General features: G+C 53.6%; 1 protein-coding gene across 6 annotated transcripts; it reads left to right on the top strand.

Annotated features, from left to right (window-relative positions):
- The first annotated feature begins 455 nt into the window (after positions 1-455).
- On the top strand, positions 456-26028 carry ITPRIP (inositol 1,4,5-trisphosphate receptor interacting protein). Of its 6 annotated transcripts, XM_069567705.1 has the most exons (4): positions 615-827; positions 1129-1331; positions 5944-6133; positions 22226-26028. In XM_069567705.1, exon 4 carries the CDS (start codon positions 22239-22241, stop codon positions 23907-23909), a length of 1671 nt encoding a protein of 556 aa, XP_069423806.1. In that variant the 5' UTR covers positions 615-827; positions 1129-1331; positions 5944-6133; positions 22226-22238; the 3' UTR covers positions 23910-26028. The 6 variants fall into 6 exon arrangements, with proteins under 6 accessions (XP_069423804.1, XP_069423805.1, XP_069423807.1 ...); XM_069567704.1 differs by lacking the exon at positions 5944-6133 and having other exon boundaries at positions 582-827; XM_069567706.1 differs by lacking the exon at positions 1129-1331 and having other exon boundaries at positions 608-827.
- The last annotated feature ends 1796 nt before the right edge of the window (positions 26029-27824 follow it).

Genomic DNA, 27824 nt, shown 5'->3' with positions numbered 1-27824 from the left:
GTCCGTCCTGGCCTCAGTTCCTCCTAAAATAGTGGTCTAACATCCCATCTGTAAACACTCTTTGGACACTAAAGCGCCCTCTACAGATGAAAGTATTTAGTAACGAAGCTCCTTTGTGCCTAGTTACTCAGGAAAAGGCAAAAATGCATTCAATTATCACAGAATTTGGTGAGCTATTGTAATCCACTTAGAAGTCGAAAAGAAGGACCAGCGTTGTGCTCGACTTATACTTCCTTCCAAAGGACAAAATAAGTGGCCCCTGGAACTCCACCGCTTGTAAAACGCGCCGCGGAAAACCCTGTGTAGGCGTGCAGAGACTTAACTCCTTCCTTTCCGCCCGCCCAGACAGACTTTTAAGGGCGTCCTCTCTTGACTCCCTGTCCATTCGCTCCAGTTTAAATCCAGCAGCCAGATTCCGTCTTGCCCGATCAGCCTCCAGTTCTGCTGGCCCCTATGGAGTTTCTGGGGTGGTCGATGGGCAGATTTCCGCGGCGGACCCTGGGTCAGCCGCCCCCTAACCCTCACGGTCCACCTTAAGGAGCCTCCACGGCAGGGAGGAGAGGCGGGTGTTTTGTTCTTATAAGGAGGAAAAGTTTCTTTGACATGTAGGAAATGAGTAACTCTGAAGTCCTCTAGAGCCCGGCGGATGGGGGCCAGAAGGCGGGAGCCGGCCGAGGTATCGCCGCCCCCGTCCCTCTAATTGTCGGGCGGGAAGCTCAGCCGCAGCGGCGGCCAGCCAGCGGATTCCGGGGCCCCCGAGACCCGCGAGCGCAGCCGGGACTCGCGCGATCCCTCCCGCCTCCGGGAGCGGGAACCGAAGCCGAAGGGTAAGTATTGGGCCCGCGGCCGCGAGGCTCTGCGTCCTCCCGGAGCATCTCGTGGCCTGGAAGGAAAAAGAGGGTCCAGGCGGAGCTGCGCCGGAGATGGAGGCGGATTGGAGGGGCGCGCCCGCTCTGCCCCCCGGGTTGGGACTGACTTGAGGGACTGGGATACGGCGCCCAAGCACAGGCGCGGGTTGGGGGGAGGCTGTCCTCTCCCTCTTCGCGCCGTGCGGGGTCCTGCATCCCACCCTCTCCTCTCTGGCTTCTCCCCGGCCGCGGAGACCCCAGTGAGCGCTGCCCGTTGCAGCCCCGCGCGGCGGCAGCGCCTCCTCCCGGCCCACCGAACCGCGATGCCGGAAGCGGGACCACGTTGTTATTTCTACCGCCGCGAAGATCCGTTACTTTGGACCGTGTGAGCAGAGCTCTGGAGCTGAAAGAGTAGTCGAGTCGCCCTGCTTCTTAGCCAGCTCCCTTCCATCCTTCCTTCCCCCTCCTGGAAGGAGAAAGTAGGTATGAAGTCTTTGTTGTCTAGTTTAACGTAGTGAAGCCATGAGGTTGCTGGAGGCAGGATAAAGCCCCCGCCGCTTCCTCTTTCTGGGCTATTAGTGGAGGAGACCCCACGCCGTGCAGAACTTTCTCTTGGGGCTGCTGCTAGTCTCCATCTGCCCTCTAGTAGCATCCCAGACCCTTCTCCAGAGTTTCCAACTTCCTGACTGCGATTTGGAGGAACTCGGATGCCCCAGGACTGGGCTTCCCATCCAAAACGCTCTTTTTCTTTAAAAACAAAAGTGCTGTGTCCCAGGAAGGGCAAGTATTTTACTGAACCCCTCAGGGACCGCACTTTGCCTTTTGCTCCTCTGAAAGCTGTGAGAATCATCCCTCCTTACACTCCCCCTCCTCCCCAAAACTAGAAGAGTACCAAGTGCTGGTGGATCCTGGACCCTGTCCTTTTGAATCTAAATCAGTTCAGAGTCCTATTTTGGTAGGGAGGAGGGAGTGGGGAGGTTCTTCTTTTGGATTTGACCCAGGGTTCTTCCCTTTCATAAACTAGTTCTACTGCTGAGTGGCTGCCAGGTAAAGCAAACCTGTGCAGGGTGCAGTCCCAGGTCCAAGCCAGCCTTGCAAAAAGGCCTGGTGCACAGGTAGAATTGCTGCCATCCACCCCTCCTTTATAGCATATTGGGCTGTGCTTTTGAGTCCTCTCTCCAGCCTACAAGCCTGAAGTGGCTTTCACTGTTTGCTGATTCCCTATGTGCTGCTGCTGCTCCAGGCTGTCCTGCTCTCACAGTTTCCACTTGCGGGTAACCGTAAAGTGGTTAGGCTGACTCTCTAATGGAAAGAGTTTTGTGCAAGTGCCATCCTCCAGCTCGGTAATTTTCAAAGATGCAGTTTCAAGCTCCAACTTACGGGTGGCAAGGATTTGAACTTTTAACCTCATGCCATCAGCCCAGAAGCTGTCACCAAGAACGCCTCCCAGCTCCTGCACCACACATGAGAAGAACAAAGATGAGAGTTTGTGGGTGAACTTTTTATCTGAGGGCAAAAAAATGGAGGAACTTCTGGTAGAGGCTTCTAGCAAAATTGCCCACCTGAGAAGGTATTGTCTGGGAGGAGCCTGGTCTTGTGTTTTTTTCTTCCTTGGACCCCCTTGGGATCAATAAAGGGAAGAAGATGGAGGATTCTGTCTGGAGGAGAAGTATCTCTGGGTGGAGGGCTGGAGTGCACAGCCCTGTTCTCACCTGTCCACAGGGGAGAGGTGGAATGCCGTGAGAGTTGGGAAGGTGTTTCTTGTCGGGGAGAAGGGAATGACTGGCAGTATTTCCTCCAGAGATGAGAAACCTAGGAGAAGGTGGCTCTGGCCTTCAGGAATTTCCAATTTTGTCACTCGAGAGAAGGAGGAGACTTGCTCTGTCTGGCCTCAGGGATTCACAGGGTGGGAGAAGCAGGAGATGGATTTTACGGACTCGGAAATCAGGAGGAACTTGCTGACAACTGGGGCACCTCAGTAGTTAAGGCGCTGCCGTCACTGTCAGGAGACAGGTGGCCATCGACAATTATGAAGGAGAGTGTCCCTCCAGCGTCCAAGACTCTGTGGCTCCATGTTTGGGGTGCAGAGTCCCCTCAATTGGAGGGCAGCCCTGGGGGGCGCTTGGGGAAAGCTTTACCCCACGAGCCTGCTAAGGGAGGGGTAAGTGCTCCCAGATGTGCTGGACAGCTGAGGAGCAGGACCTTACTTGTGGCTGGGACTAATCTTGTCTTGCTAGGGAAAGGGATGTAGCCAGAAGAGTGCCAAGAGCTGACGATAGTAACCTCCAAGGCTGCTGCTAGCCTGTTCCGTCATCTGCATGAATTAGAATAAGGTGCTTCCTCTTAACAAGAAAATGGCACCTTGGTATCATTTAAAACACAGAGACCTCATCTGGGTGGGCAGAGCCAAGGCACATAGCTGTGCAAGCTGGCATGTGAGCTTGATTGATCCTTTCCACTCTCCCAGCCAGGTGTTCTTGAGCAGTATACCACCCATACAACCGTACACAGCAGCCTGATAACCAATTATTGAGGGCTTGACATTTGCCTTTTTTTTTTTTTTTCACCAAAATCACTTGGCCTGTATTAACTCATTTAATCTTCTCAGTAGCCCGGTGACATCAGTATTGGCATCCCCATTCTATAGTTGTGGAAACTCAGTCACAGAGAAGTATAGTGTTCAGAAGCCTGAAAGTCACTGAGCATTCACAGAACAAGAAGCAGGTGAAGTTTCAAAAGCTAGTTTGGTTGAGGCCCCTCGTGAGAAAGAGATAAGAGCGATTGCTCTTTATCAGAGGAAGGAAAGCCACTGTCAGCTCAGATGGAGGAAGATGGAAAACTTACCTGGCAGCTGAAGGAAAGGAAAGAGAGGCAGGGCTGGCCCAAGCTTCCGATGTCTTTCCTTTTTAATCACTGGGCAGTGTGACATCGCACATCCAGTCTGGGGCCTGTCCTGAGGATGATGAGTAAGTGCTGCCTGGGTGTGGTGCAGAGGAAAGGGGCCATGCAGGGTCCCTGACCTGGGCAGAGAATGCCTGAGGGAATGGAGGATTGAAGAAGTATCTGAACACACTGTCCTGACACTTGCAAGCTCTACAGCCCCTATCCCTGGCCAGTGCTGCTCGTCTGCCCTTCCCAAGCTCATCCAGAAAGACTTTCCAAAACTGCATTTCACAGCACTGTGTGTATGATCACTTCTTTTTCACCCTAAGCATTATTACAGCACTTAATTAGCTGGAAAGGAGCATTTTACTATCTACTGTCTATGCTGCTGCTGCTGCTGCTAAGTCGCTTCAGTCGTGTCCAACTCTGTGCAACCCCACAGATGCCCATGAGGCTCCCCCGTCCCTGGGATTCTCCAGGCAAGAACTCTGGAGTGGGTTGCCATTTCCTTCTCCAATGCATGAAAGTGAAAAGTGAAAGGGAAGTCGCTCAGTCGTGTCCAACTTTTAGCGACCCCGTGGACTGCAGCCTACCAGGCTCCTCTATCCATGGGATTTTCCAGGCAAGAGTACTGGAGTGAGGTGCCATTGCCTTCTCTCTCCATCTACTGTCTATAGACAGTATTTTAAACAATATAGACTTCTCAGCTAATGGGAAATTCATCGTGGCCTTGGAAAGGGTCGACTGGTACCTAGCCGATTTCCCATGTCATGTGACCTTTCCCAGATTCTGGCTCTTAGCTGCACACATTCAGAAACCCTGTCTCCACAATTTTCAGAACAGTCTGGACTTGAGCTACTGAGTCATCTACAGAGAGCTCTTGTACACTACAAAGTATACAAATAAAATTGCTAGCGTATTTGCAAGAAGACTTTGTAACTGTTGTAGAGCCAGTGATACTGGCTTCTTGAGTCCTGGGCAAGCCACATGGGAAACTAAAAACCAGAAGGCAGCTTGTGCTTGGCAAAGCTGGATTCAGGTCAGGGAAGGCAGAGGGCAGGGGCAGCAGTGGTCCAATAGCGTGGACTCTGTTCACTTCTGTGGCCCCATCACCAGTTGAGAGATGCCTGCCAGGTAGACCAGCAGTCCTATATGTTATGTGTATCTCCTTAGCCAGTCCCTCAAGGGCAGTGTTTGCCAGTAGGATGTCCCCCTGTCCTCTTTCATAATTTAGCATTTTTTATTTTATTTACTTATTTCATTTAGTGCTTTCTAAGCAGTAGCTCCCAGCTACATTAAGTTGTATTTGCATAAGTTAAATAACTACTATAAAATTTCAGGGTTGTAGGTTCAGGCCACAGGGGTAAATGCAAACCAAGGAGATGGTCAGGTGGCCTGGATGGGTCAACAAGAAGTCAAGTATAGAGCAAAGAAACATGGTCCTTAGTCAACACAGATACTCAACGAACCGGAAGGGCCAGGACTGACCACCTACTGCAGCCCCGGTGTGAACATGAGGGTGATGCAGTCCTAAGTCCTTGCTTTGGCTGTCTAAACCACCTGGCCTGCCCAGCTGGCCTCTAGATTTAAAGGGTTCTCCCTGGTCTCTGTCCAGGCTCCCTCATGGCTCTTCTTTAGAAAGCCACAAGCCTCCAGGTGCCCCAGAGCCAAGGAGGTATGACTCACATCGACCTTGACTTAGGGCAGGCTTGGGTTGAGTCCTGGCTCCAGAGCTCAGGAGTTGGGCAAGTGCTTTGACTGTTCCAAGCCTCGGCTCTGTCATTAGTAAAATGTGGACAACCCCTCACAGGGCCTGCTTATAAGCCACTGTGATGGTGCCTGGTGCAGACCAGTCTCTGGCTGGTATGAGCACTGAAAGACAATGGAGGTCAATGGAGGATCAGCATTCTCTGCTAGATTGGGACCTCACTTCCCCACTGCTTCCTCCTCTTAGCTCTGGGCAAAGGGCAAGGCCACAGGGACCCAGACTCTCCCAGAGTCTGGGTGTGGGGTTCATTCAGAGCTGAGGGTAAAGCTACCCATCCAGACCTTTCCACCAACACTAGGAGAGGGAAAGCTGGGTTTGAGGCATGGCGCCCAGAGGGGAGAGAGGGTGAGGTTTTTCTGGGACAGGAAGAGGATTGTTTGGTTGTGCCCACGAGGTGTACAGGGTCCACCTGGGCAGTTTGGAACCTGGGATGTCTTCCTGTAGGAAGCTCAAGCCCCTTCGTCCACGTGGCCCATCCCGTGACATCAGCAGAATGGAAGCACCTCACCAGTGACATCACTGTTGCCCAAGGCAACAGACACCTCCACCTTAAGTTATACTGGGAGGAACAAGAACCACCCAACTGTAACACACAAGTTGAAGGGAAGGAGCGCTGCCAGTGCTTCATCCACAGGTGTGTTCCTCGGGATGGGCTAGGGGAAGAGGGCAAGGCTGCAAGTCCGAGGTCTGGGCTATGAGCCTTTTGGTGGAGGGTCTTTGGGCCTTGGGTTTGCTCCAGGCCCGAAGTACTGACAGCTGCCTTCTTGTCTGGGTCTCTGAGCTGCAACTCAGACCAAGAAGGATGCCTCCTGAGGGGCTTCTTGTGGCTTCCATGGCTCTGAGCCTCCCTCCTACAACCTGAATCAGTCCGCAAAGGGAGTATGGTGAGAGAAGACAGGAGTAGCGATGGGGAGGTCAGAAAAGGGGCTTTCCCTTCTTCTTCACCTCCTCCCACTAAAGGAAAATAAGAAACATGGCCTCCTTCCTGGGAAGGCTGACCTAAGAGAGAACCTTCATTCATTGATGGAACAAGTATGCTCTTTCTGTGCACCTACAAAGTGCCCAACACTGTGCTGGGGATTCAGTAGCCTCACGGGGCCTTGTGATCAGATGCACACAGAGGAAGATTGTGCAGAATCCACTGCCCCAGGGGTGGCTACCAACTGGAAATAGAAACAAGGTCTCTGAGGCTGCCTCTCACCCAGCTCTGGCATGCCCCATGGAATTCTAAGTGGGTTACATGAGACCTGTGGAATCCTTTCCTCCCCAGCAGTTTATGTAGGAATCTGAGGGTGTCTGAGATATACTGGAGATTTGGTGAGTGGTGTTAGTGAGAACAGCCGTGGGTGTCCATGGTGTCCTGCCTAAGGACAGAATCTAACAAAGTCTGAGCGTCAATGGTGAGAGGACAACAGGCAGACCACCAACCCCAGATCCTCTCTTGCTCTGTGATATTGCCACAAAGGACTCAGTTTCTCTGTCTGTTTAATGGGGACAGTAACAACCAGAAGCAGATAATATTCAGTGCATTTGAAATCCTCTGATGGAACTCCTAAGAAAAAAATTCAAAGCCCACAGTGTTTAACAGACTCACTGCCAGGTGAATAGCACAGCAGGACCCTTGCTGTGCCCAGGAGGAGGTGCTCCCCTTTGTAGCTCTCCTGGGCTTCCTCCCTCCAGGTCACTTCCCTGCACTGCGGATGCAGGAGGGTCTCCTACTCCTGCCTCAAACCTCAGGGAGGGCGTTGTCCTCATAATTGCCCAGCTGGTTGATGCAAAACCACGTGCTCGTAACAAACAGTTCTCCTGGGAGCTTGTTTCAATAGCCTTCTTAGTAGCAGTCTGGGGACCCGCCTGGAGTTCCTGAAAAGGTCCTTTGTTTGCTGACTTTGGTTCAGAGTCACTGAGGAGGTAGGCATGCCTGGGCCGGAGGGGAAGAGAGCGGGAATGCCTGGGCTCCACCCTTGTGTGCCTCCTCTGAATGCCCCCATGCATCCATTCCTCTTCCTCCTAATGCCTCACCCCTAAACACACTGCCCAGGGTCTCAAGAGACCTCACTCCTCTTTCCCCATGCACTGCAGAGGAGGCTTCCCCATCCTTTGAACTGAAAAGCCATCTCAGATATCCAGGGTCACACACCCAGAATCTCTGGGTGGAAGGAGCATCATAGCTTCATTACGTCTGACTCCTTGCATCATGCCCACATTTCACCTAAATTGTCACCTGTTTTTCCAGAAGAGCCTGATGGGCTACAGTCCATGGGGTCGCAAAGAGTTAGACACGACGGAGCACATTGAGCAAGGGAGTTTCCCTAAATGGTACAGGGAAGGAAAGCCCATAGGCGCATGTCTGATGTTTCACAGGTCACTGAGCAGCATGGTATGACGGAAGGACCAGGGGCTTGAAAGCTGGGCAGTCCTGGGTTCAAATCCCAGCTCTGCGATGTTGGTGTGGGTGGCCGCCCCTCTCTGTGCCTCCTTTTGAGGTTTGTTGTGAGGATGATATAGCAAAGTAAAGTGTTTTGCATCATGCTTGAATCTCAATAAGTGGAGCTCATCGGTCACTGTGTACTAAGCCCTCCCCTGGGTGTCAGGGCCCTGCAGCTTGTCTGGTGTCCTCCAGGAAGACCAAGCTGCTTTTCACTCTACCAAGGATTGCTCTTCTGCTTCTTCCCTTGCCTGATTCGCATCTCACCCCGTCATCCTCCATTTGTCTTCCTTTTCTCCAAGGCTCTCCAGCGAGGAGGTGGGTGTCAAGGGGAGAGATAGCTGAGGGTCAGATAACTTGTGTCGGAGTTCATTCCTGGGACGTCATTGTGGTCGGTGGTGGTGGTTAGCCAGCCTGCAGTTAGCAGAAGGCTGTACAGACCTAAAGTGGCTGTGGTCTGTCCCTAGGGGTGTGCTCACATTTCCCAAGGCACTGACCACTGTTAGGGCTTTACTTTGCTTTTCAGATGGCAGGGTGCCTCGCAGAGGGGAAAAAAAAAATTTAGAATTTACTTTATCCAGGATGCCCTGCTCCACTCCCATTTCAAATTCCTCCTCCAGGGCATAGAGGCAGTGACGTTCTTTTCCTAGTCCTGACTTCATTCATTCATTCAGCAAGCATCCATGCAGCACCTTTAATCAGAGACCAGCACTGGTTTCTCCTAGGTGCTCAGAAATGGTGGAGGAGCTCTCATTGTTGCTGCCAGATGGGCAGGCAGGGAGCTGTGAATTTCCCAGGTGCCAAACTTCCTGCTCTCCCTTGGTGGCAGCCCCTGGGGCCTTTACAAGAAAGCAGGAGGTAGAGGTGACAACTTTCCCCTGACCCCGGGCTTCTGGGGATGCTGCAGGAATGTAGGCCATCTTACCTCTGCCCAGAGGAGTCCCTAAGATGCAGCCAGCAGGATTTAACAAATCAAAACAGAGACCTGGCCTCCTCACCAGTACTGATGCCAGTAACAATGTCCTTTACGGAGCACAACGTGTGGCTGCCATGCCATGAAGTAGGTGCAGTTGTTATAGCAAGTGGGAGAGCCAGGATTCAAATCCAGGCCTCTGATTCCAGAGTCTGGCCCTTCTCTAGGAAGCCTCTACAGAATATTAAGCCCTTCTGAGCTGAAGAGCTTTGGGCTATTTCTTTCTGGGTGGCCTTGGGGTGGCAGGATGTCTGGTGAGCTTGGCAGTGGCAGTGGCAGTTTGCAGCGCATCCCAGCCAGACCCGTGTGTATCTGAATTGGTTCTGGGACACCTACTGTGTACCAGGTGTAGCCTGGGGTAGAAGCTAGGACAGAGCTTGGGCATCCTCACAACAATGTCATCATTCCAACCCTGTGGCTGGAAAACCTTGTGGTTGTAGATGGTGGTTTTGTGTAACTCACAGGGAGGGTGACTGTGTTCCTGGGTGAGTCTGCGGGTCGTTCTTCTCACAGTTCCTAGGTCCCCCTGGAGGAATAGGACTGGTCTGCTCTGACTGGTGAGGGAGGTCCCTGCAGTGGAGAGCCCAGCCAAGAGGGCCAACCACAGCTCTTATGTTTTTTACAGCTGGGTAGGCCTCCTTCTTGCATTTGAGTCTCTTGCTGTTCCCCTTTATTAAGATGAAAGGGGTCTTTAGATCTTTGCAGTCACGAAGCAGCGTGACTCTGTGTGTGTGTGTGTGTGTATGATGTGTGTGTGTGTATGTGTGTCTGTGTGTCTGTGTGTGTGTGGCCCAGGGCGCTTCCTTTCCTCCCCACCTCTCTCCCCCTCTCTCAGACCAGCTGGGGCCCCGGACATTGTGTCAGGTACGCCCAAGCCTCAGGGGACCAGGGTGGGAACACAGCCTGGGCTTTCACTGTGGTGGGGGCCAGTACCCCCTTAAGCCTGAATGGAGTAAGAGGCAGTGGGGAGGGTGGGGAGAAGGAAGAGGCGGGGAGAGGGGGAACTGGCTGTTCTGTGGCCGCAGAAAAGCCCCTGGGGCCCATCTCTTGTGCCCAGAGAGGCCGCGGGTGTCTCCCTGAGCTGGGCTCTTTGTTCCAACCCAGGAAAGGCGGCTGCTGGGCACCGACAATCTACTTAATCCCTCCATCCCCTGCTCAGCTCTGAGAGGGGCCTGTGGGTGGGTGGGAGGGGCTTCCCTTCCCTTCCCTTTGTTGTCCTTTGTATTTACGCTCAGCTTCCTGCTCCACGCCCTTGAGTCCCTCCCCTAAGCCTGTGTGTTTGCTGTGGTCTGGAGCCTACTTCCCACCGCCTGCTGCAGACCGCCCTCGGTGTCCCAAAAGCAGGGTCTGCCCTGAGCATTTGCTGCTGTGCTTGGAGGCCTTGGGTGTAGAAAATACAGGATGCAGGGAGAGACAGCGGACAGTCTGGGGAGCCCTGGTGTGGCCATCCTACAGTGAGTGTTCATGCTCTTGAGAGTGAGATGGGGCCCAGGGGCAGAGGAGACTTTCCAGAAACAGCAGTTTAAGCCAAGCCAATGTCTGACAGTCAGAAGGACTGCTTCGCTGTGGGACACGGTTAGTACTGCACTTCTGTTGTTAAAACGCACCCTGTAACTTCAAGTTTAGAAACCTGGTGTGGGAATTGGGTTTCAAGGGAAGCCCTTGGGTACACACCCACTGTAGGAAATGCATGGAGGGTGTTTATAGACGCCTCTGGAAAGCTAATGTCTCCGTGTGCAGGGTGTAAGCCAGTGGGTCCCCAGGGTCACCATGTCCTTGGCACAGTGAACAGGCGGCCCTGCATATGGTCTCTGCCAGGAGCTCTGCAGAATGTCAAGGCACACAGGCCCACCTTGACCCCAGAGGAGCCCAACCACGGAGGGCAGTGGGATGCGACCAGAGCTCAGGCCAGCAGCCCCTTGTGATGAAGCAGCAGCCTGGGTCCCCTGGGGAGACAGCAGGGTCCAGAACCGCAGGCCTGGCACAGGCCTCTGGCTCCTCTGCTCTCTTCCTATTGTGTGACCTTGAGCAATTGGTCAACCTCTCGTTGCCTTGGACTGCTGCCTGGGAAATGGGGCTGCTGCACAGGCAGATGAGCCAAGAGCAAAGCCTTGAGGAGCAGGGCTCTGTTGGGTCCCTACTTGGGTCACATTTCTGGAGACACCGTCTGCACTAGTGCCAGATGCCCGCCTGCACTTGAGAGGTTTAGTAAATAGGCTGTCTGTTCCCCTAGTTCGTCCATCCCCTTCAAGAAAAGGATTTGTCTCGAGTTGGGGGAAGAGATGATCCAGAAGACTTTGGGAAGTGGTTTCTGAAATGGGCTGACTGTGAGGACCGGACGATGGCGTTAGGTGTGGACGTTGTAGGAAATGGTGGGAAAGTAATTCTAGGAGGTGTTCAGAGAACAGTAGATAATTTGAAGTGGCCCTCGCGGGAGGGAAGGGAACAAAGGGCGTCCCCTGACTGAACTAGAGCTCAGATCTGTGTCTCATGGACTCAGGATCTCCCTGAAGTGGGGCAGGGAGACCTCCAGGGCCTGGGCTACCTGAGGTGGCTGGAATTAGGGGAGAGCTCAGAGGAGCTGATTCCAAAGGACCATACCCGGCCAGGAGGGAGAGCCCTATAGCGTGGCGTCCTCTGCTTGGAATCCCAGGCGATGGCTGGTTTGCTGCTGGTGACCAGCAGAAATGGGAAGCTGGGTGGCCAAGCTAGGATGCGCTGTGAGATACACTAGCCACCTAAGGGCTGTTGTAACTGAAGATCACAAATGTGGTGGCTTGAAACAACAGAATTCTGCTCTCTCTTAGCTGTGGAGGCCAAAAGTCTGAAATCAAGGTACTCTGAGGACCACACTCCCTCCAAATGCCCTAAGGAACAATCCTCTCTTGCCTCTTCCAGCTTCCCATGGCTCCAGACCTTTGTGGGCTATGGTGCATCACTCCAACCTCTGCCTCCATCTTCCATCACCTTCTCCTCCTTGTCTGTTTTCTCCTTTTCTGTCTCTTTAGAAGGACAGTTGTCTTTGCATTCAGGATGATCGGGAAGTGTCTCACCTCAAGATGCTTAATTAAATTACCCGTGTAAAGACCCTTTGTGCAAATACAGCCCCATTCATAGGGTCTGGGTATGAGCACATGGACTTGTCCTGTTGAGGTGTGCCATTCAACAGCAGTAACTTATATTCCCGGAGCCTTGGGAAGGATGAATGAGAGAGGAGGGTGTAGGCCCCAACTCAGGACTGCCAGGGGAGCCCTTCCTTGTCTCTGTGACTGCAGCCTCCTTGTTATCCCTTAGCCTCTGAGACCCCAGGCCTTAGTCTGTCTGTCTGTCTCTCCATCCCAAGAATTTTACTGTGATTTTCCATGATGCCCTGTGGTTCAGGGCCTTGGTGGCGGGGAATTCAGGCAGCACGGCTGGATAGAAGGAGGCCCTGTCCTTCTTGGGAGACTGATGGCTTCCCTGCCTTGTCCATCCCTTGCCGCTGAGGGACGTGCATGGGATGCGGTGGAGGAGCAGGAACAGGAGGCATGTGGGCTGTCCCATCCATCTGGGCAGAGTCCAGGCCACTGTCCTTGCTGCACCCGGGCTGGCCAGCTGCTTGACCCCAGTCCAGAGGATGGGGTTGGCATCCTGGTGGCATTGTGGAAGCACCTCCCTCTTCTGAGAGTGGGCCTGGTGGAAACTCCACACTCTGGCGGACGTGAGCGGGCTCCCTCAAGGAGTCTGGCCAGTGTGGCCACGTGTGGCCACAGCAGAGCTCCCATCAGTGGAAAGGCTGCTCCCCACAAGTGTACAGTTCCCATGGGCCCATCGGTAGGTAGTCCACCTCTCCGGGTCAGGGGGGTGGGGGCTCTGCTCTCTCCCTTGTTCTGCCCTGCTTTCCCACCCCTACCAGGGCCAGGGCCAATCTTAACCCTGGTGTTTCCCTGGGTTAGGAAGGGGTGGTGAGGGTGCAGCTCTCAGTCCTGGGAACCACAGGCCTTGGACTGTAATCTGAGTGCTGCTCAGTGCCCGCACAATAGGCCACACGGTCACTCTCTTTCCTTCTCGTCCCTGGAGAGGCTGTGGGGAAGGCGCATGCAAGCCCCAGGCACTGGCTGGTTAGGATTAACTGAGAGTGGCTGCTGAGGCCAACTGGAAAACACTGGAATGGGGTCAGCACTGGACCAGGAGTGAAAAGTTGAGCGGGAGTGAGCAGTAGCGGGAGGTATTTCAGGGAGTCCCGGATGCAAAGGCGCTAGCTAGCAGGTGGCGGTGTGGCTGAGGGGGGAAGAGTGAGGAGAATCCTGGGGTCACAGGCAGCCTTGAGTGGAATGCTGGGTGGGGAGTGGGGGGCAGCTGTGGGCAGGGAGAGGAGGCATGTGAGGGGTGACAGACTCAGGGTGGCCCGCTGATACAGTTTATTTGGCTCACATGGATTTCAAAGAATTTTTGAAAGAGTGGACAGCAGAGTAAAATTGAGATGTTGGTCAAAAGCAGATTTCTGGCTTCTCTGGGAGGAAACAGCAAAGATCATGCCATTTTGGGTGCATAGAACATGCAGTGTGGTGGCTTCCCCAGAGAAGGCCTGAGTGGCCCAGTTGTCCAGCACCTACCCTGAGCCAGTTACGTTGGGAAGTGTCCCCTCCCCACTCCATCCCTACATCAACACCACTCCTGCGCCCAGGAAGGTGAAAAAGAGGTAAAGGAAGGAGCCCAGTGGCCACAAAAGTGGCAAGTCTGAGGAAGTGCCAGGCTGAGGCCAAGAAGGAGGTCCTCCCGCCAGTGGGAGGAGCTAAAGGTGATGCAGTGGAAGGTGGCGGTGCTGCAAAGACACTGAAAAGAGGAAGCCCTGGCGGCCCAAAACTGCACCCTTTCTACCCACTTTCTCAACTAATTTTGGTCCTCTTCCTTCCTCTTTCCCCCGCCCCTCCCTCTCTGCCCAGGCCTCAGGCTGGCCAGCAGCCAGTTCCCACCCCTAGAGCTGTTCACCCTCTCCCTGAAGTTCCCCTCCCCCGTCCGCTTGCAGGGTGCAGGTGAAGAGACCCCAGCCTGAAATGCACTGGTGGAGGCTGTCTGCCTTCCCCGGGCGGGACCTCTCTCCTCTCCAGCAGAGGAGTCCCGTCCTGAGAGGCGGCAGCCAGTGCCTGCAGCGCTGCCCTTTGTGGCACCGTCTGTGCTGGGTCTGTCTGTCCCCTGGCCCAGAGTGAGGTGGCCAGGAAGGGATGTGTGGAGACCCATCACTCACAAGGCGGGCCATCCCTCCCAAGTAGGTGATAAGCCAACTCCCACTGACATGTTGGGCGCCTGCAGGTGTCCAGCCCTGAGTGTGGTGCCTGGAGGAGTTAGGGGTGGGGATGGAGACGATGTTCAGCTTCGAGCCCTTGCTGGCACTGCAGGTAGAAAGGCAGGGACAAAGCATAAACCCACACAGTAAAGAGCAGGGATGTGGCCTGACCCACGGGGTTTGGAAAAGGGCAGGCTCCCCGGAGGAGGGACCCCTGAGCCGGCCCTGAATGGTGGGTGCTATTGAACAGCAGGGAAGCTGGTCAGACACCAGCATGGGATGTGGCCTCTGCCGAGAGAGAAGAGTGGAATTGGGCATGACACAGACTGACCGTACGTCACCAGGACTCAGACAGCCTGCTCCAGGGGCCCAAACTGCAAACGAAGACTCAGGGTCAAACTTGCACTCTGCATTCCACCTCTCTTGGCTTATAGTCCTGTTTCTCCAAGGCCTAGGAAGCTTGGGGTCAGCCAACCTGATGATTTTGGTGGTCGCCACTGGCAGGGAAAGCAGGGAGGTGTCACCAGGCGGGGGAGGTTTCCTATCAGCCCCTGAGGGGATGGAAGGAGTAAAGCAGAGAGAAGAAGACAGGCTTCATCACAGATTGCAGTCCAGGAAATCTTAGAGGCCACCCAGTGAAGCTGGAGAAGGAAATGGCAACCCACTCCAGTGTTCTTGCCTGGAGAATCCCAGGGACGGGGGAGCCTGGTGGGCTGCCATCTGTGGGGTCGCACAGAGTCGGACACAACTGAAGCGACTTAGTAGTAGTAGCAGTGAAGCTCCCTGACCACCAGTCTCTTCACAAGATAGGGATGCCTCAACCACCTATCTGGTGTTCTGGAAATTAAATGACAAAACACATGCAGAGTAATTAGCTTCCTGTTAGCTGTTAATGAAAACACCACCTTTCACTAATCCTCTTCTGCTTGTGAGGGGCCACAGTCTGCCTGGACCACTTCCACCTTCACCCACTCTCCCAGTCAGGTGTGTCTCCTCATTATGCCTCAATTTCCCCATCTGTAAAATGGGGCTTAGATGAGTTCCACTCTAAATTCTGACTTTCTTAAATTTGTGGATTTATTTCCCCCTAACAACGTGTATCTCGTTGTCCAGGACTGTGAAACTCCAGCACAAGGCCAGGGACACAGGAGGGGTTCAGCCCAGACTTTGGACAGTTTGGGTCTCCTTTAGCCACTTCTTTCTTGGGAGGCCCAGAATCTAAGCAACAGGAAAGGGACTCCAGTAACCCCACAGGACCTGGGCTGTCAGTCGTCCCCCTGCCATCAGCCCACGTCCCTATTCCATTCTGTAAGGACACACAGGTTCTCCTTTCAACTCTGAAGATGACGCCAGGGCCTGAGCTACATCTGCCATGGTAATTAGCAGAGCTAATTGCATCTGAGAGGCTAGGCGTGAGGCAAACCCTTGGCGAGTGCCAGGATCTGGGCTGCAGGGACACTGTGGAGTCCCACCCTCCTCCTCCCTAGAAGCCTGCCTGGCTTGGGAAGGGGTGAGTCTCAGACTGGAGTCGGCATTAGAACCACCTAGAGGTGCTGGCCCCACCCCTGGAATTTCTGATCAGCAGGTCTGGCGCTGCACCTGAAAATTTGCTTTTCTAACACATCTCCAAGTGATGTTAGGGATGCTGAGCCACAACCACATTGGAACCACTGTCCTAGGGAGGCGGAGGGCCTGGCTGCTGGGCTGCTAAGAAAGGCACCCCCACTGCTGAGGCCACAGTCAGCCAGCCCCAGGTGAGGGCAGGTGGGTGACAGAGCCAGGCGGGTGTTGATGAACACATTTTTAGGGCTGGACACAGGCTCCTGCTGTTCTCGATTTGTTGTTGGAATTCTGCCTGGAAGGAAAGGGGCGTGGTGGATATGGAACCAGGTCGATGGGCGCACAGAAGATTTACAGATAAAGAAGTTCCCACAAAGAACAGCAGTGAAACTCCCTCTGCAGTGTTGTAGCCTAGTGTTCATTCTGTCTGCCTCTTGCATGGATTGTAGTGTTTTCACTGCTGAGGATCATGCCATCCTCATCTCTGTGGGCCCTGTAGCACCCAACATATTCCTTGCACACTGTTAAGTTTGGGAAGATCCCCTGGAGGAGGGCATGGCACCATACTCCAGTATTCCTGCCTGGAGAATTCCAGCACTTTTACTTCACTAGGATGTGCTGAGCACTGCTCACAGCAACCCCTGTAACCTTCTAAGTGGTGGGTGTCACCCCTGTTTCACGGGTGGGTTAACCAAAGCCCAAGATGAGAAGTAATTTTCTAGCCACACAACTAGAAAAGGCACAGCTAGGCTGAGAAAGCCTGCTCTGACTGCTTCCACCAAAGCCCAAGTTACTTCCACAGCGTTATGTTTGTGCGTGAGCGCTAAGTTGCTTCAGTCGTGTCCGACTCTTTGCGACCCTATGGACTGCAGCCCTCCAGGCTCCTCTGTCTATTGAATTCGCCAGGCAAGAATATTGGAGACAATTACCATGCCCTCCTCCAGGGGATCTTCCTGACCCAGCGATCGAACCCGGGTCTCCTGCATTTCAGGCAGATTCTTTACCATCTGAGTCACCAGGGAAGCCCCACATCCTAGTGAGGGCTTGATAAAATGAAGTGTATCACTATTTTTTTTGGCCGTGTGGCATGCAGAACCTTAGTTCCCTGATCAGGGATGGAGCCTATGCCCCTGCATTGAGAGTGCAGAGTCTGAACCACTAGATCGCTAGGGAAGTCCCACTATTAACCAACTCTTGGTGGCATTTATTGGATTAAGCTGTGGTGGGGGTGCCTCGGGGGCCTGGAGGATGTGGAAGTGAGGGACCCACAGAAGGAAAGGGAGGTCTTAGATTTCTCCCCCAGGGTCTGGGGCTTCCAGCCAGGCTCAGAGTAAGGGTTTGAGTAAACCATTGGTCTGGGCTGACCACACGCAGCGCTCCGCCCCAGCCCCAGTGACCCTGGATGTTTGCCAGGCTAAGTTTAGCCGTGACCTGCATGGGCTGCCACGCTCTGTGGGCAGGGGCGGGGGTGGAGAGGAACTCAGCAGGTTTCCTGCCTGCTTCCTGGCAAGCAGACCCACAAAAGCCCTCCAGGTGACCCAGGTTTATATTCAAAACTGAACCCAGCTGGATGTCTCAGACTACATGTATGGGGCAGCCTTGCAGAGGTAAGAGATTTGGGCCAAGGCAGAGGTGAAATACTTAAATCTGGGGGAAAGGGACCCTTTGGTGAGGAGTGTGTGTGTGTGTGTGTGTGTGTGTGTGTGCGCGCGCACGTGTGTGTATGCATATATCCACAGTTTTGTGAGAGGCTCTAGCTGCTGTCCTGCCCCTGTGGTCTCCAAAAGTCCCAACATCCAGATTCTCTCCCTCATTCTTCTTACCCCCGAGGACCCTGGGGCAGAGTTCTTGGGACTTGGCTTGGGGAGGGGAAGTAATTGAGGCTTCTAACCCAGCCCCACTTCGTGCGGACTCAGCAGCTCCGCCCTGTTCCCCATCATTTAGGCGCCGCGGGCAAAGCCAGCCTGCACAAAGGGTATCAGGAGCCAGACAACAACTGGGATCCCATCCCATCCCCAGGAGGGCGGAGGTGGTTTAAACTAGAAGTGAGTCAGAGGGAGCTCCACCTCCAGGAGGATCCAAGGCTTTGCTGCCCCACCCCACCCCACCCCCACCCCCACCCCACCCCACCCCCTACCCTGTTACTGGGGGGAAGAGTGGATGGAGTGGTTTACCGAGGAACAGCAGGCTTAGGGGAGCATTTTGTGCTTTCAGAGCACTTTTGAGCGTGTGTTCCTCCACACCCCTGGGACTTGGGTAGGGTTGGTGTGCTTGACTGCTGAGATAATAAGCCCCTAGAGGCCAAGGAGGAAGGAGCTGGTGTTGTAATGTGCTTACCCCATGCTGGGCACTGTGCTCAGCACCTGAGTTGGATGGTCTTGCTTAACTTCCCCTCTCTGTGAAGGAGGGCCTGCTGTTAGCTCCATCTCACAGGTAAAGCAGTGGAGCCCTAGAGAAGCCAAGTGACTCACCCACGACCCCTCGGCAAGGGACAGTCACGGTTCAAACCTGGGCCTGTCTCTACAGCCCAGGGTCCTTTGTGATTCCTGCTTCTTTTGAGTCTTGTTCATAACCTTACTATTGCTAGTGATCTGTGGCTGCCTGCATCCCCTGTAGGGGCATTTGTTTGGCCCACTGTATCTGCAGACCCCTGCAGGCAGGTTCATCTATTATTCCCATCCCATCACAGCTAACCTTTTATATGAAAATTTGCTCAGGGGCAAGCATTTTGGACTTTCCTAGTAGCTCAGATGTTAAACATCCACCTGCAATGCAGGAGACCTGGGTTCAATCCCTGGGTTGGGAAGATCTCTTGGAGAAGGAAATGGCAACCCACTCCTATATCCTTGCCTGGAAAATTCCATGGACAGAGGAGCCTGGCAGGCTGTAGTCCATGGGGTCGCAAAGAGTTGGACACAACTGAGTGACTAACACATGAGCATTTTGCTGAGTGCTTTCTGTGCATTATTTCCTTTACAACAGCAGGTATTATTATTCCCATTTTACAGATGAAAAGACGGAGATTCTGAAAAGTTGAATGGTTTGTCCAAGGTCACATATCTAGTAGTGCAGATGCTGGGGCTAACCCAGTCTGTCCCCTCCAGAGTCCATCCTCTTAGCCTCTCATCACAGTGCTGATTGATCTAGTTGATTTGGAGTTTTGAAACTTGCCTGCCCTAGTTTAGCACATCCTCTTGCAGCAGGCATGAGGACATACACAGGGGGCCCTGTGGAAGCTGTTGGAGAGAGAAGAGGAGGACTTCCCAGTTATAGGACTTAGCGATGGCACCCCACTGCCAGGCTGGTGGCATCCTACCCTGGAAACCGACCTCAAGAATCAGGTGTTGCCAAGACTTGGGCTGTGACTTGTCAGGGCCTGCTTGTGCCCAAGTGTGGCAGTCTGTAGTACAGGCCCTTTAGGGCCTCAAAACGCCCAAATTACCTCCTGACTGACTGCTGCCTGGCATTCTACCATTATGTATGTTGTATGTGTTAGTCGCCTGGTCGTGTCTCACTCTTTGCAACCCCATGGACTGTAGCCGGCCAAGCTTCTCTGTCCATGGGTTTTCCCAGGCAAGAGTACTGGAGTGGGTTGTCATTTCTATTACTAGTACTGCTGCTGCTAAGTCACTTCAGTCGTGTCCAACTCAGTGCGACCCCATAGACGGCAGCCCACCAGGCTCCCCCGTCCCTGGGATTCTCCAGGCAAGAACACTGGAGTGGGTTGCCATTTCCTTCTCCAATGCATGAAAGTGAAAAGCGAAAGTGAAGTCAGAGTCATGTCCAACTCTCAGCGACCCCATGGACTACAGCCCACCAGGCTCCTCCATCCATGGGATTTTCCAGGCAAGAGTACTGGAGTGGGGTGCCACACCCCTTTATCCTAAAGTTCTGATCCATGTTTATCAGCCAGCCTCACAGTTTTATACTGGACCACCCTGGTCAAATTTTCCACCGATGTTTCTCTAATGTGGAAACCAGAGCTGGCCTGTTCATGCAATTATCCTGCACGCTGCTCCTTGTCTTCGGGTAGAGAAACTGGCTGGCTGCCCCCTGCACTTTTTCCTCACCCTACCTCCCTCCCAGCCCAACTTCCTCCACTTTCTCCTGTCCTCCATTGACTTTTCAAGTGGAAATGCGTAAGCGTCTCAGTTCACCTCTTAAACCTGAACTTAACTATACTGAATTCTGCTGCCGCTGGACCTCCCCACCCCCAACACTTTTGGTTCCTGCTAATGAAGAGGGGTCACCTGAGCAGCGGGTTTTGCCCAAGTATGAAAACTCAGGCTATCTACATCCTGGCACTGCCAGGTAGAACCTGCAGAGGTGTTGTTCAGTCACACAGTCGAGTCCAACTCTTTAAAACCCCATGAACTGTAGTATGGCAGCCCTCCCTGTTCCTCATCATCTCCTGGAGTTTGCCCAAGTTCATATTCATTGCACTGGTGATGCCATCCAGAGGTGTCCTTAACCTGCTGATAGATACCTGCTTCTTGGTACCATTAGGGTAAGAACCAGAACATGTGACTTTCAGGGTGCAAATTCAAGGTCAGGAAATGGGGCTCCTATCAGGTCTGTTGGCATGCATTGGGGCAGAGGTGGGGGCTCTTAGTTCTCCAGCAATGACCTCCTTTATCCATTTGCTTTCCTAGCTGAGGTCCCCAACAGGAAGTGGGTGGGGCAAATGCCAAAAAGGCCAATTGTTACTTCCCAAGATTCCAGCCAGGGGAAAGAGAGGGTATAAGGGTTACTATGTGAGATAGTCCTTCGAAGACTTTAATGTGGATGGTATTAAAATGCAGATTCTGGTTCTGTGGGTCTGGGGTGGGGCCAAGATTCTGCATTTCTAACAAACTCCCAGGGGGTGTTGCAGCTGCACAGTCTGAATAGCAAGTATTGTAAGGGGTTAGTCCTTATCCCAAAGTCACTTGAGACCTAAAAATCCTGGAGGAATGTCACGTCTCTTTTCACAATTAAGAAGCCAGGTTAGAAGTTCAGATGACTAGTGAGAGGAAAGTCAATGACTTAGTCACTCTGGTTGTTCCCTAGATCGTCCGGGAAAAGTCAGGATCAGCCAGGAGAACAGTGTCTGAATTTGGGGTGGGGTCTTCCAATCAGAAGGAGAGGTTTTCATTGGGGGTACATAAGGGCTCAAGACTGTTTCAGCTGCTGCTCAGTAAACATGCTGTGCACCGTGCTGTGTAGGTAGTTTGCATGAACAGTGAATTCATTAGTATGATGACCTGGGTGCTCTGGCTCTCCTTTGGTACAGTAAGGAAAGTGAGGCTCAGAGGGGTGAGTTAACATGCCCAAGGTCACATAGCTAATTCAGTGAGTGACAGGGCTGGCTTTGGAACCCAGCCCTTCTGTTCTTAACCACTGCTGCTGCTGCTAAGTCACTTCAGTCGTGTCCGACTCTGTGCAACCCCATAGACAGCAGCCCACCAAGCTCCCCCGTCCCTGGGATTCTCCAGGCAAGAACACTGGAGTGGGTTTCAATTCCTTTCTCCAATTAATGAAAGTGAAAAGTGAAAGTGAAGTCGTTCAGTCATGTGCAACCCTCAGCAACCCCATGGACTGCAGCCTACCAGGCTCCTCCATCCATGGGATTTTCCAGGCAAGAGTACTGGAGTGGGGTGCCATTGCCTTCTCTGCCTAACCACTAGGCTATACTATACCGAGGAATCAGCCATTCACTGAGGGGGAAGAAAGGATGTCTTATAAACTGTTATTTTGATTCAAGTGTTAGAAAAGAAACTGACTTAAACAAAAAGAGAATATATTGAGAATTCCCTGGTTGCCTAGTGGTAAGGATTCTGGGCTTTCACTGCCAGGCCCAGTTTCAATTCCTATTGACCTCAGGGAACTGAGATCCTGCAAGCTATGCGGTGCAGCCAAAATAGGAATGTATTGATTTATATGACTACAAAGTCCACAGGTAATGGCTTCAGGCACTGCTGGGTCCATGTCGGCACCTCTCTCTGGCAGATCTCCCTTTTAGGTAGCTAGAGAGCCAATACCAGGTGTAACCCCTCAGGGTTGCCTGAGCAACCTTAGGCAACAGGGTAAGCCTTTCTCCCCATTGGTCCCAACAAATCCTACCTATCTCCCATTGGCCAGAGCAGGTCATAAACTCATCCAGAAACAACCACTGCCAGGGTGAGGAGGAGTATGAAGTTGTCAGGCGGGGTTATATCCTCACCCCTTGACTGGGGGTGGGTTCATCCCCTCCCAAATCATGAGGACTAGGAGTAGAAAAGATTTGGTTCCCAGGGGAAGTGGGTGCTGCTACCAGAAAGAGGACTGTTTGGGCAGACAGAAACAGGTCCACCACTGTGGTGGTTTAGCCAGGATGCTGGTGTGGGACTTCAGGTTCTTGTTCCTAACAAGGCTGGGCTGTGGGTTGGGTGGGGCGGAGGTCAGTGGGAGGGAACGACAAGGGAGTGAGCGGTGTTGAGGAAAGCTAGGTGTGACCAGTCCTGTCTCTCTCTGTTCCCAGGAAAGCTGCCGCCATGGCCCTGGGGCTTTTCCGGGTGTGCCTAGTTGTGGTGACGGCCATCATCAACCACCCGCTGCTGTTCCCACGAGAGAACGCCACGGTCCCCGAGAACGAGGAGGAGATCATCCGTCAGATGCAGGCGCACCAGGAGAAGCTGCAGCTGGAGCAGCTGCGCCTAGAGGAGGAGATGGCGCGGCTGGCGGCCGACAAGGAGGCCGAGAAGGAGGCATTGGAGCAGGTGGCAGAGGAGGGCCAGCAGCAGAATGAGAGCCGCACCGCCTGGGACCTGTGGAGCACTCTCTGCATGATCCTCTTCCTGGTGATCGAGGTGTGGCGGCAAGACCACCAGGACGCGCCCTCGCCCGAGTGCCTGGGCTCGGATGAGGACGAGCTGCCCGACCTGGAGGGCGCCCCGCTCCGGGGCCTCACCCTGCCCAACAGGGCCGCGCTCGACCACTTCTACGAGCGCTGCATCCGGGGAGCCACAGCTGACGCCGCCCGCACCCGGGAGTTTGTGGAAGGCTTCGTGGATGACTTGCTGGAAGCCCTGAGGAGCCTGTGCAGCCGGGACTCCGACATGGAGGTGGAGGACTTCATCGGCGTGGACAGCATGTACGAGAACTGGCAGGTGAACAAGCCTCTGCTGTGCGACCTCTTCGTACCCTTCATGCCCCCGGAGCCCTACCACTTCCACCCAGAGCTCTGGTGCTCTAGCCGCTCTGTGCCTTTGGATCGCCAGGGCTATGGCCAGATCAAGGTGGTCCGGGCCGACGAGGACACGCTGGGCTGTATCTGCGGCAAGACCAAGCTTGGAGAAGACATGCTCTGTCTCCTCCACGGCAGGAACAACGTGGTGCGCCACGGCAGCAAGGCAGCAGACCCGCTGTGCGCCCCCAACTCCCCGTACCTGGACACCATGCGCGTCATGAAGTGGTTCCAGACCGCCCTTACCAGAGCCTGGCACCGCATCGAGCACAAGTATGAGTTCGACCTGGCCTTTGGCCAGCTGGACACCCCGGGGTCCCTCAAGATCAGGTTCCGCTCGGGGAAGTTCATGCCCTTCAATCTGATTCCCGTGATCCAGTGTGACGACTCCGATCTGTACTTCGTCTCCCACCTTGCCCGGGAGCCTGGCGGGGGTACCCGGGCATCCAGCACCGATTGGCTTCTGTCCTTCGCTGTCTATGAGCGCCACTTCCTCAGGGTAACCTCGAAGGCGCTGCCCGAGGGCGCCTGCCACCTCAGCTGCTTGCAGATTGCCTCCTTCCTGCTCTCCAAGCAGAACCGCCTGACCGGCCCCAGCGGGTTGGGCAACTACCACCTGAAGACCGCCCTTCTGCACCTCTTGCTCGCCCGGCGGCCTGCCGAATGGAAAGCCGAGCAGCTCGACGCTCGTCTCCACGAATTGCTCTGCTTCCTGGAGAAGAGCCTGCTGGAGAAGAAGCTCCAGCACTTTTTCATCGGCAACCGCAAGGTGCCAGAGGCGATGGGGCTCCCTGAGGCCGTGCGCAGGGCGGAGCCTCTCAACCTCTTCCGGCCCTTCGTCCTACAGCGAAGTCTCTACCGGAAGACAGTGGACTCCTTCTATGAGATGCTCAAGAACGCCCCAGCGCTCATTAGCGAGTACTCCCTCCATATTCCCTCAGACCATGCCAGCCTGCCCCCGAAAACTGTCATCTTGTAGAGCATCCACAACCCAGAGGGCCAGGACACAGGGCATCCTTTGCATTCACACCCCTGGGGGCATCTGCAGGCCCTGTCCTGGGAAGACGGCAGGCTTTATGGGGTGCCATGGCTCAGCCCGCAGGGGAAGCCAGACCCTATAGCACAGAGGAAATGGAATTCCAAGCCAAAGCTGGTTTGCGTTCATGCCGTTGGGACTTGCCAGTTGAAGCTATTGTCTGGGTTTAGGGACTGATCCTTTGCAGCTGACTTTTGGATCACTACCAATGACAAAGATGATGATAGAATTCTATGGATTCTGAGTTACAGGACAATGCAAACAGCGATTTGGGTGTGATTCTTTTTATATCCCAGGTCCAGTCTTTACTTGAATATCAACAAAGGATCTATAGGAATGTCAACAGGAACCCAAGTTAAGACCCTGCACCCTGATTTTCCGGTAACCCTTGGCCGCAGGCATCTGCAGCCAAACAGTGGGCATCAGTATGGGTATTTGCAGCATTCAATCCATAGCCTGCACTATAGGGATCCCCACTGTGGCTGCCATTTTTATACTGTTTGGAGAAAAGACTTAGATTCGCAGCCCAAGTGGCTAACATCTCTGTTGTACAGAAGTGGGTACCTGGCAGAGAGAAGTTGAAGTTGGCCGTTGTTTCAGCTCCACGTCTCACTCAGGACTCAGGGTGCACCCATTTCTCTCTGCCCCTTCCCCTTGGATGCTGCGTTTTGAACCCTGTAGGGGCCAAGCTCAGTGGCTCCTCACCCTCATTTATCTCCACAGCTGGTCTCTCCAGCCACCAGTATGTTGGGAGGTGGAGGCACTGAAGGTGGAAGATGAGAGAGAAAGAAGGGCACTCACAGAGTGACTGGGACGAAGGACAGAGCCTGGTACCTGGGGTGCTGGGGTCTGGCCTTCAGAGAAGATGCCCAGTTCAGAGAAGATCATAGAGATGAAGGATGCCATCATCCTGGGTTTCTCTCAGGGTTCCATTCTTAGGGCAAAGGGTGCCTAGAAGCAAGATCTGTTGTGGACTCCCAGCTCCCCGTGCAGACCCCCACATTCCCTTGGTTGTTCATTCCAGTGGGGTTCTCTCACTGCACAGAACCCCCCTTTCTGGATGGGTTTTGCTGGCCACACAGATGACCAGCACCCGCAGAGCCTGACAGAGGCTTGGCTGATGGGACACACGAAGACAGACTAGAGGCGCAGCCTACAGACCTCAGAGAGGGCGCCTTGGCCCTACTGGGCCGCGGCCCCCGGGCAGGCACAGCCTGCGGTCGGCGTTGGCCTCCGCCTCCAGGCCTGGCTCAGGGGGCTCGAAGCCGCTCCCTCCTCCGTTTGTGGCTTCGCTAGCCCTCTGGGAGCTCCTGTCTTGGCATCGCTTCAGTCACCCTGCAGAGGGCCAGGCAGGAAGCAAGGATGAGTGCTCCTTCCCCAGCACTCTCCCTCCAGTGCTGAAGCTGCCCATACCTCCCAGACTCATGCCTGATGCCTTAGGGGTGTCGGGCTTACCATGAACGAAGAAAAGATCCTGTCTCTGCCCCAGGAGTGCTCTCAGCTAGCCTTGGAAATTTCCAGAAGATGGACAGTTTGCCTGACAGGGTTAATTCACAGTGGTTGGCTCAGCTGTGATGAAGCATTACAGACTGTAGGAAGCTGTAGGAAGCTTTCCATGTGAGCTGGAGTTAGAGTGAGCAGCACCTGGGCTTGCCGCTCCCCAGACCCACATGGTCTCCAGCAATAACCTAAGCACCCATTCTGTGGGGATTCATTTCCAGAGTTGGGGTGAATTTCCTTATTTATTGTCACCCATGCCTTTTCTTTCTGATCTTCATCCTCATCTGATGTACTTTGAAGAGACCCCTGTGACCAAGAACGAGTCTCCTTAAGCCAAGATCAAGCCTCAGTCTCCCCCAGCTTCCCCTTTGCTTCCAGAAGAAAATTCACCGAAAAATTACCATCTGGCCTCTTGTTTATACAGAGACAACAACTCAGTGGGGAAATGGGGATCTTTTATGCACCAAAGCTGCTTCTGAAGCAGGAAGCAGCGGGACTCTTGGTGTTTCATGCTGCCTTATTTATATTAAAGGAAGAATTAAATTCTTGCAAGGAGTAGAAACTGGTCACAGTATTTGTTTCTAACTTCAGGAAATCTGTGAGCTTCCCAGGGCAGAGCTGGGGAGAGGGTGGATTTCCTATTGACAAGAGGAAGCTTTCACTCCCTTTTTTATTCTTATGCTTTTGGAAAACTTTTAAAAATTGCAAAATAGAGTATTTCTGGGGCCCATCTCTGAGGCAGCCTGCAGAGTTTCAGAAAGGGCCTTTGAAAGCTAGCTATAGGGTGGATTTCAAAACAAAACCCTGTTTCACACAGTTGATTGTGTGCAGAGAGTGTGGGGGCCTGGGAGTAACATGAAGCTTTTGGCTTGAAGAAAACAGATTGCCTTATAAACAGAAGAGTTCTAGGCCTGTAGGGCACTTTAGGCCTTTTCACTAAGGACAACTTTCTCCAAGGAATCTCTTTTCTTCCCAAGGATGCTAGACTTTACCCAGTGTCTGCTCACTTGCTATGCCACATGCCTAGGACTTTTTCTGTGCATCTTGGCAAGTGAAATGACTAGGGCTGGCCTGAAGCCACAAAGTTGGTTAGGTTGAAGGAGGACCCCCTCCTCCCTCCTCAAAACCCCAACCCCTCTCTCTACCTTGTCCAAGCACAGCTTAAGTTGAGAACCTGCTTTGTAATCAAACCAGCACTGGTTTGTAATCAAGGCTGTCATCAGAATAACATGAAGAGCTAGGTCAAATGCCCAGACACCAACTAGAACCTACAGGGCACCCAGGTAAGGCTCCTAAAGCACCCTCAAGTGACTGATGATACCCCCTAGTTGATTGAGCATGGCTTTTCACTTCCTTTTCAAAACTTAGAACACAGACCTGGTAGGAGCCAAGGAGCCTGCTTGGGATCTGTGGTCCAAGGGGAATCTGGCACCCCACAGGCTTCTGAGAATACACCAGTATGAGAAGCAGAGAGGATGCAGAAGGCAAAGCTGGTGAGCACTCCTTTCTGGTAGGTCAGGTTTGGGTATCACTGGTGCATGGCTTCCTGGGCCACAGAGCAGACTTCAGTGGAGTCTCTTAAGAGTTCAGTGCAGGAATCTGCCTTCTGCCAAGTTCCCCAGGTGATGCTGGAAGACCAAGAAGGCTGATAACCGGAGGATTAGGGAAGGCCTCACGGTCAGGCACTGCCAGAGACTGTTTCTCAAAGCTGGGCAGGACTGACCAGGAAAAGCATTTCAGCCAGAACCATGGAATGAGAGCAGGAAAGCACCGTGTGTGTGTGTGTGTGCGTGTGTGTGTGTGTGTGTGCGTGTGTGTGTGTGTGTGTGCGCGCGTGCACGCGCGTGTTGCTCAGTCATATCCAACTCTGCCTGCCAGGCTCGTCTGTCCATGGAATTCAAGCAAGAATACTGGAGTGGGTTGTCATTTCCTCCTCTCGGGGATCTTGCCGACCCAGGGATTGAACCCGGGTCTCCTGCATTGCAGGCACTTTCTTTACTTTGTGAGCCACCAACCAGGAAAGCTCTCAGAAAAGCACCATGGACATAGGCAACATTTAAGCCGCCCCTGCTGTGCACCAAGCACCCTTCCAGAGTGGGTTTGGTGGCAGCAGTCAGCAAATGTCCCGGAAGTTCTAATTGAAATCATTCTGCAGACTGTGATTCAGAGCATTCTCATGCCCTGTCTGGTCTCTGCCCATGGGATAGAGCGGGAAGATTGTTTGGTTTGGCCAGTGGATGACAAGCAGAGAGAGCCAAGAACCAGTGACAGAGTTTGGGCCTTCAGTTCACCTCCCCCACCCCCTCCCCTGCCTCGCTGCCTCACCCCCTCCCACTACCCTGGAGGGACATCTTTCAG

Source organism: Ovis canadensis, chromosome 22 (genome assembly GCF_042477335.2).
Source record: "Ovis canadensis isolate MfBH-ARS-UI-01 breed Bighorn chromosome 22, ARS-UI_OviCan_v2, whole genome shotgun sequence".
Lineage (NCBI taxonomy): Eukaryota > Metazoa > Chordata > Mammalia > Artiodactyla > Bovidae > Ovis > Ovis canadensis.
The sequence above is the reverse complement of the archived record's forward strand: the minus strand, read 5'-3'. Positions and strand labels throughout refer to the sequence as shown.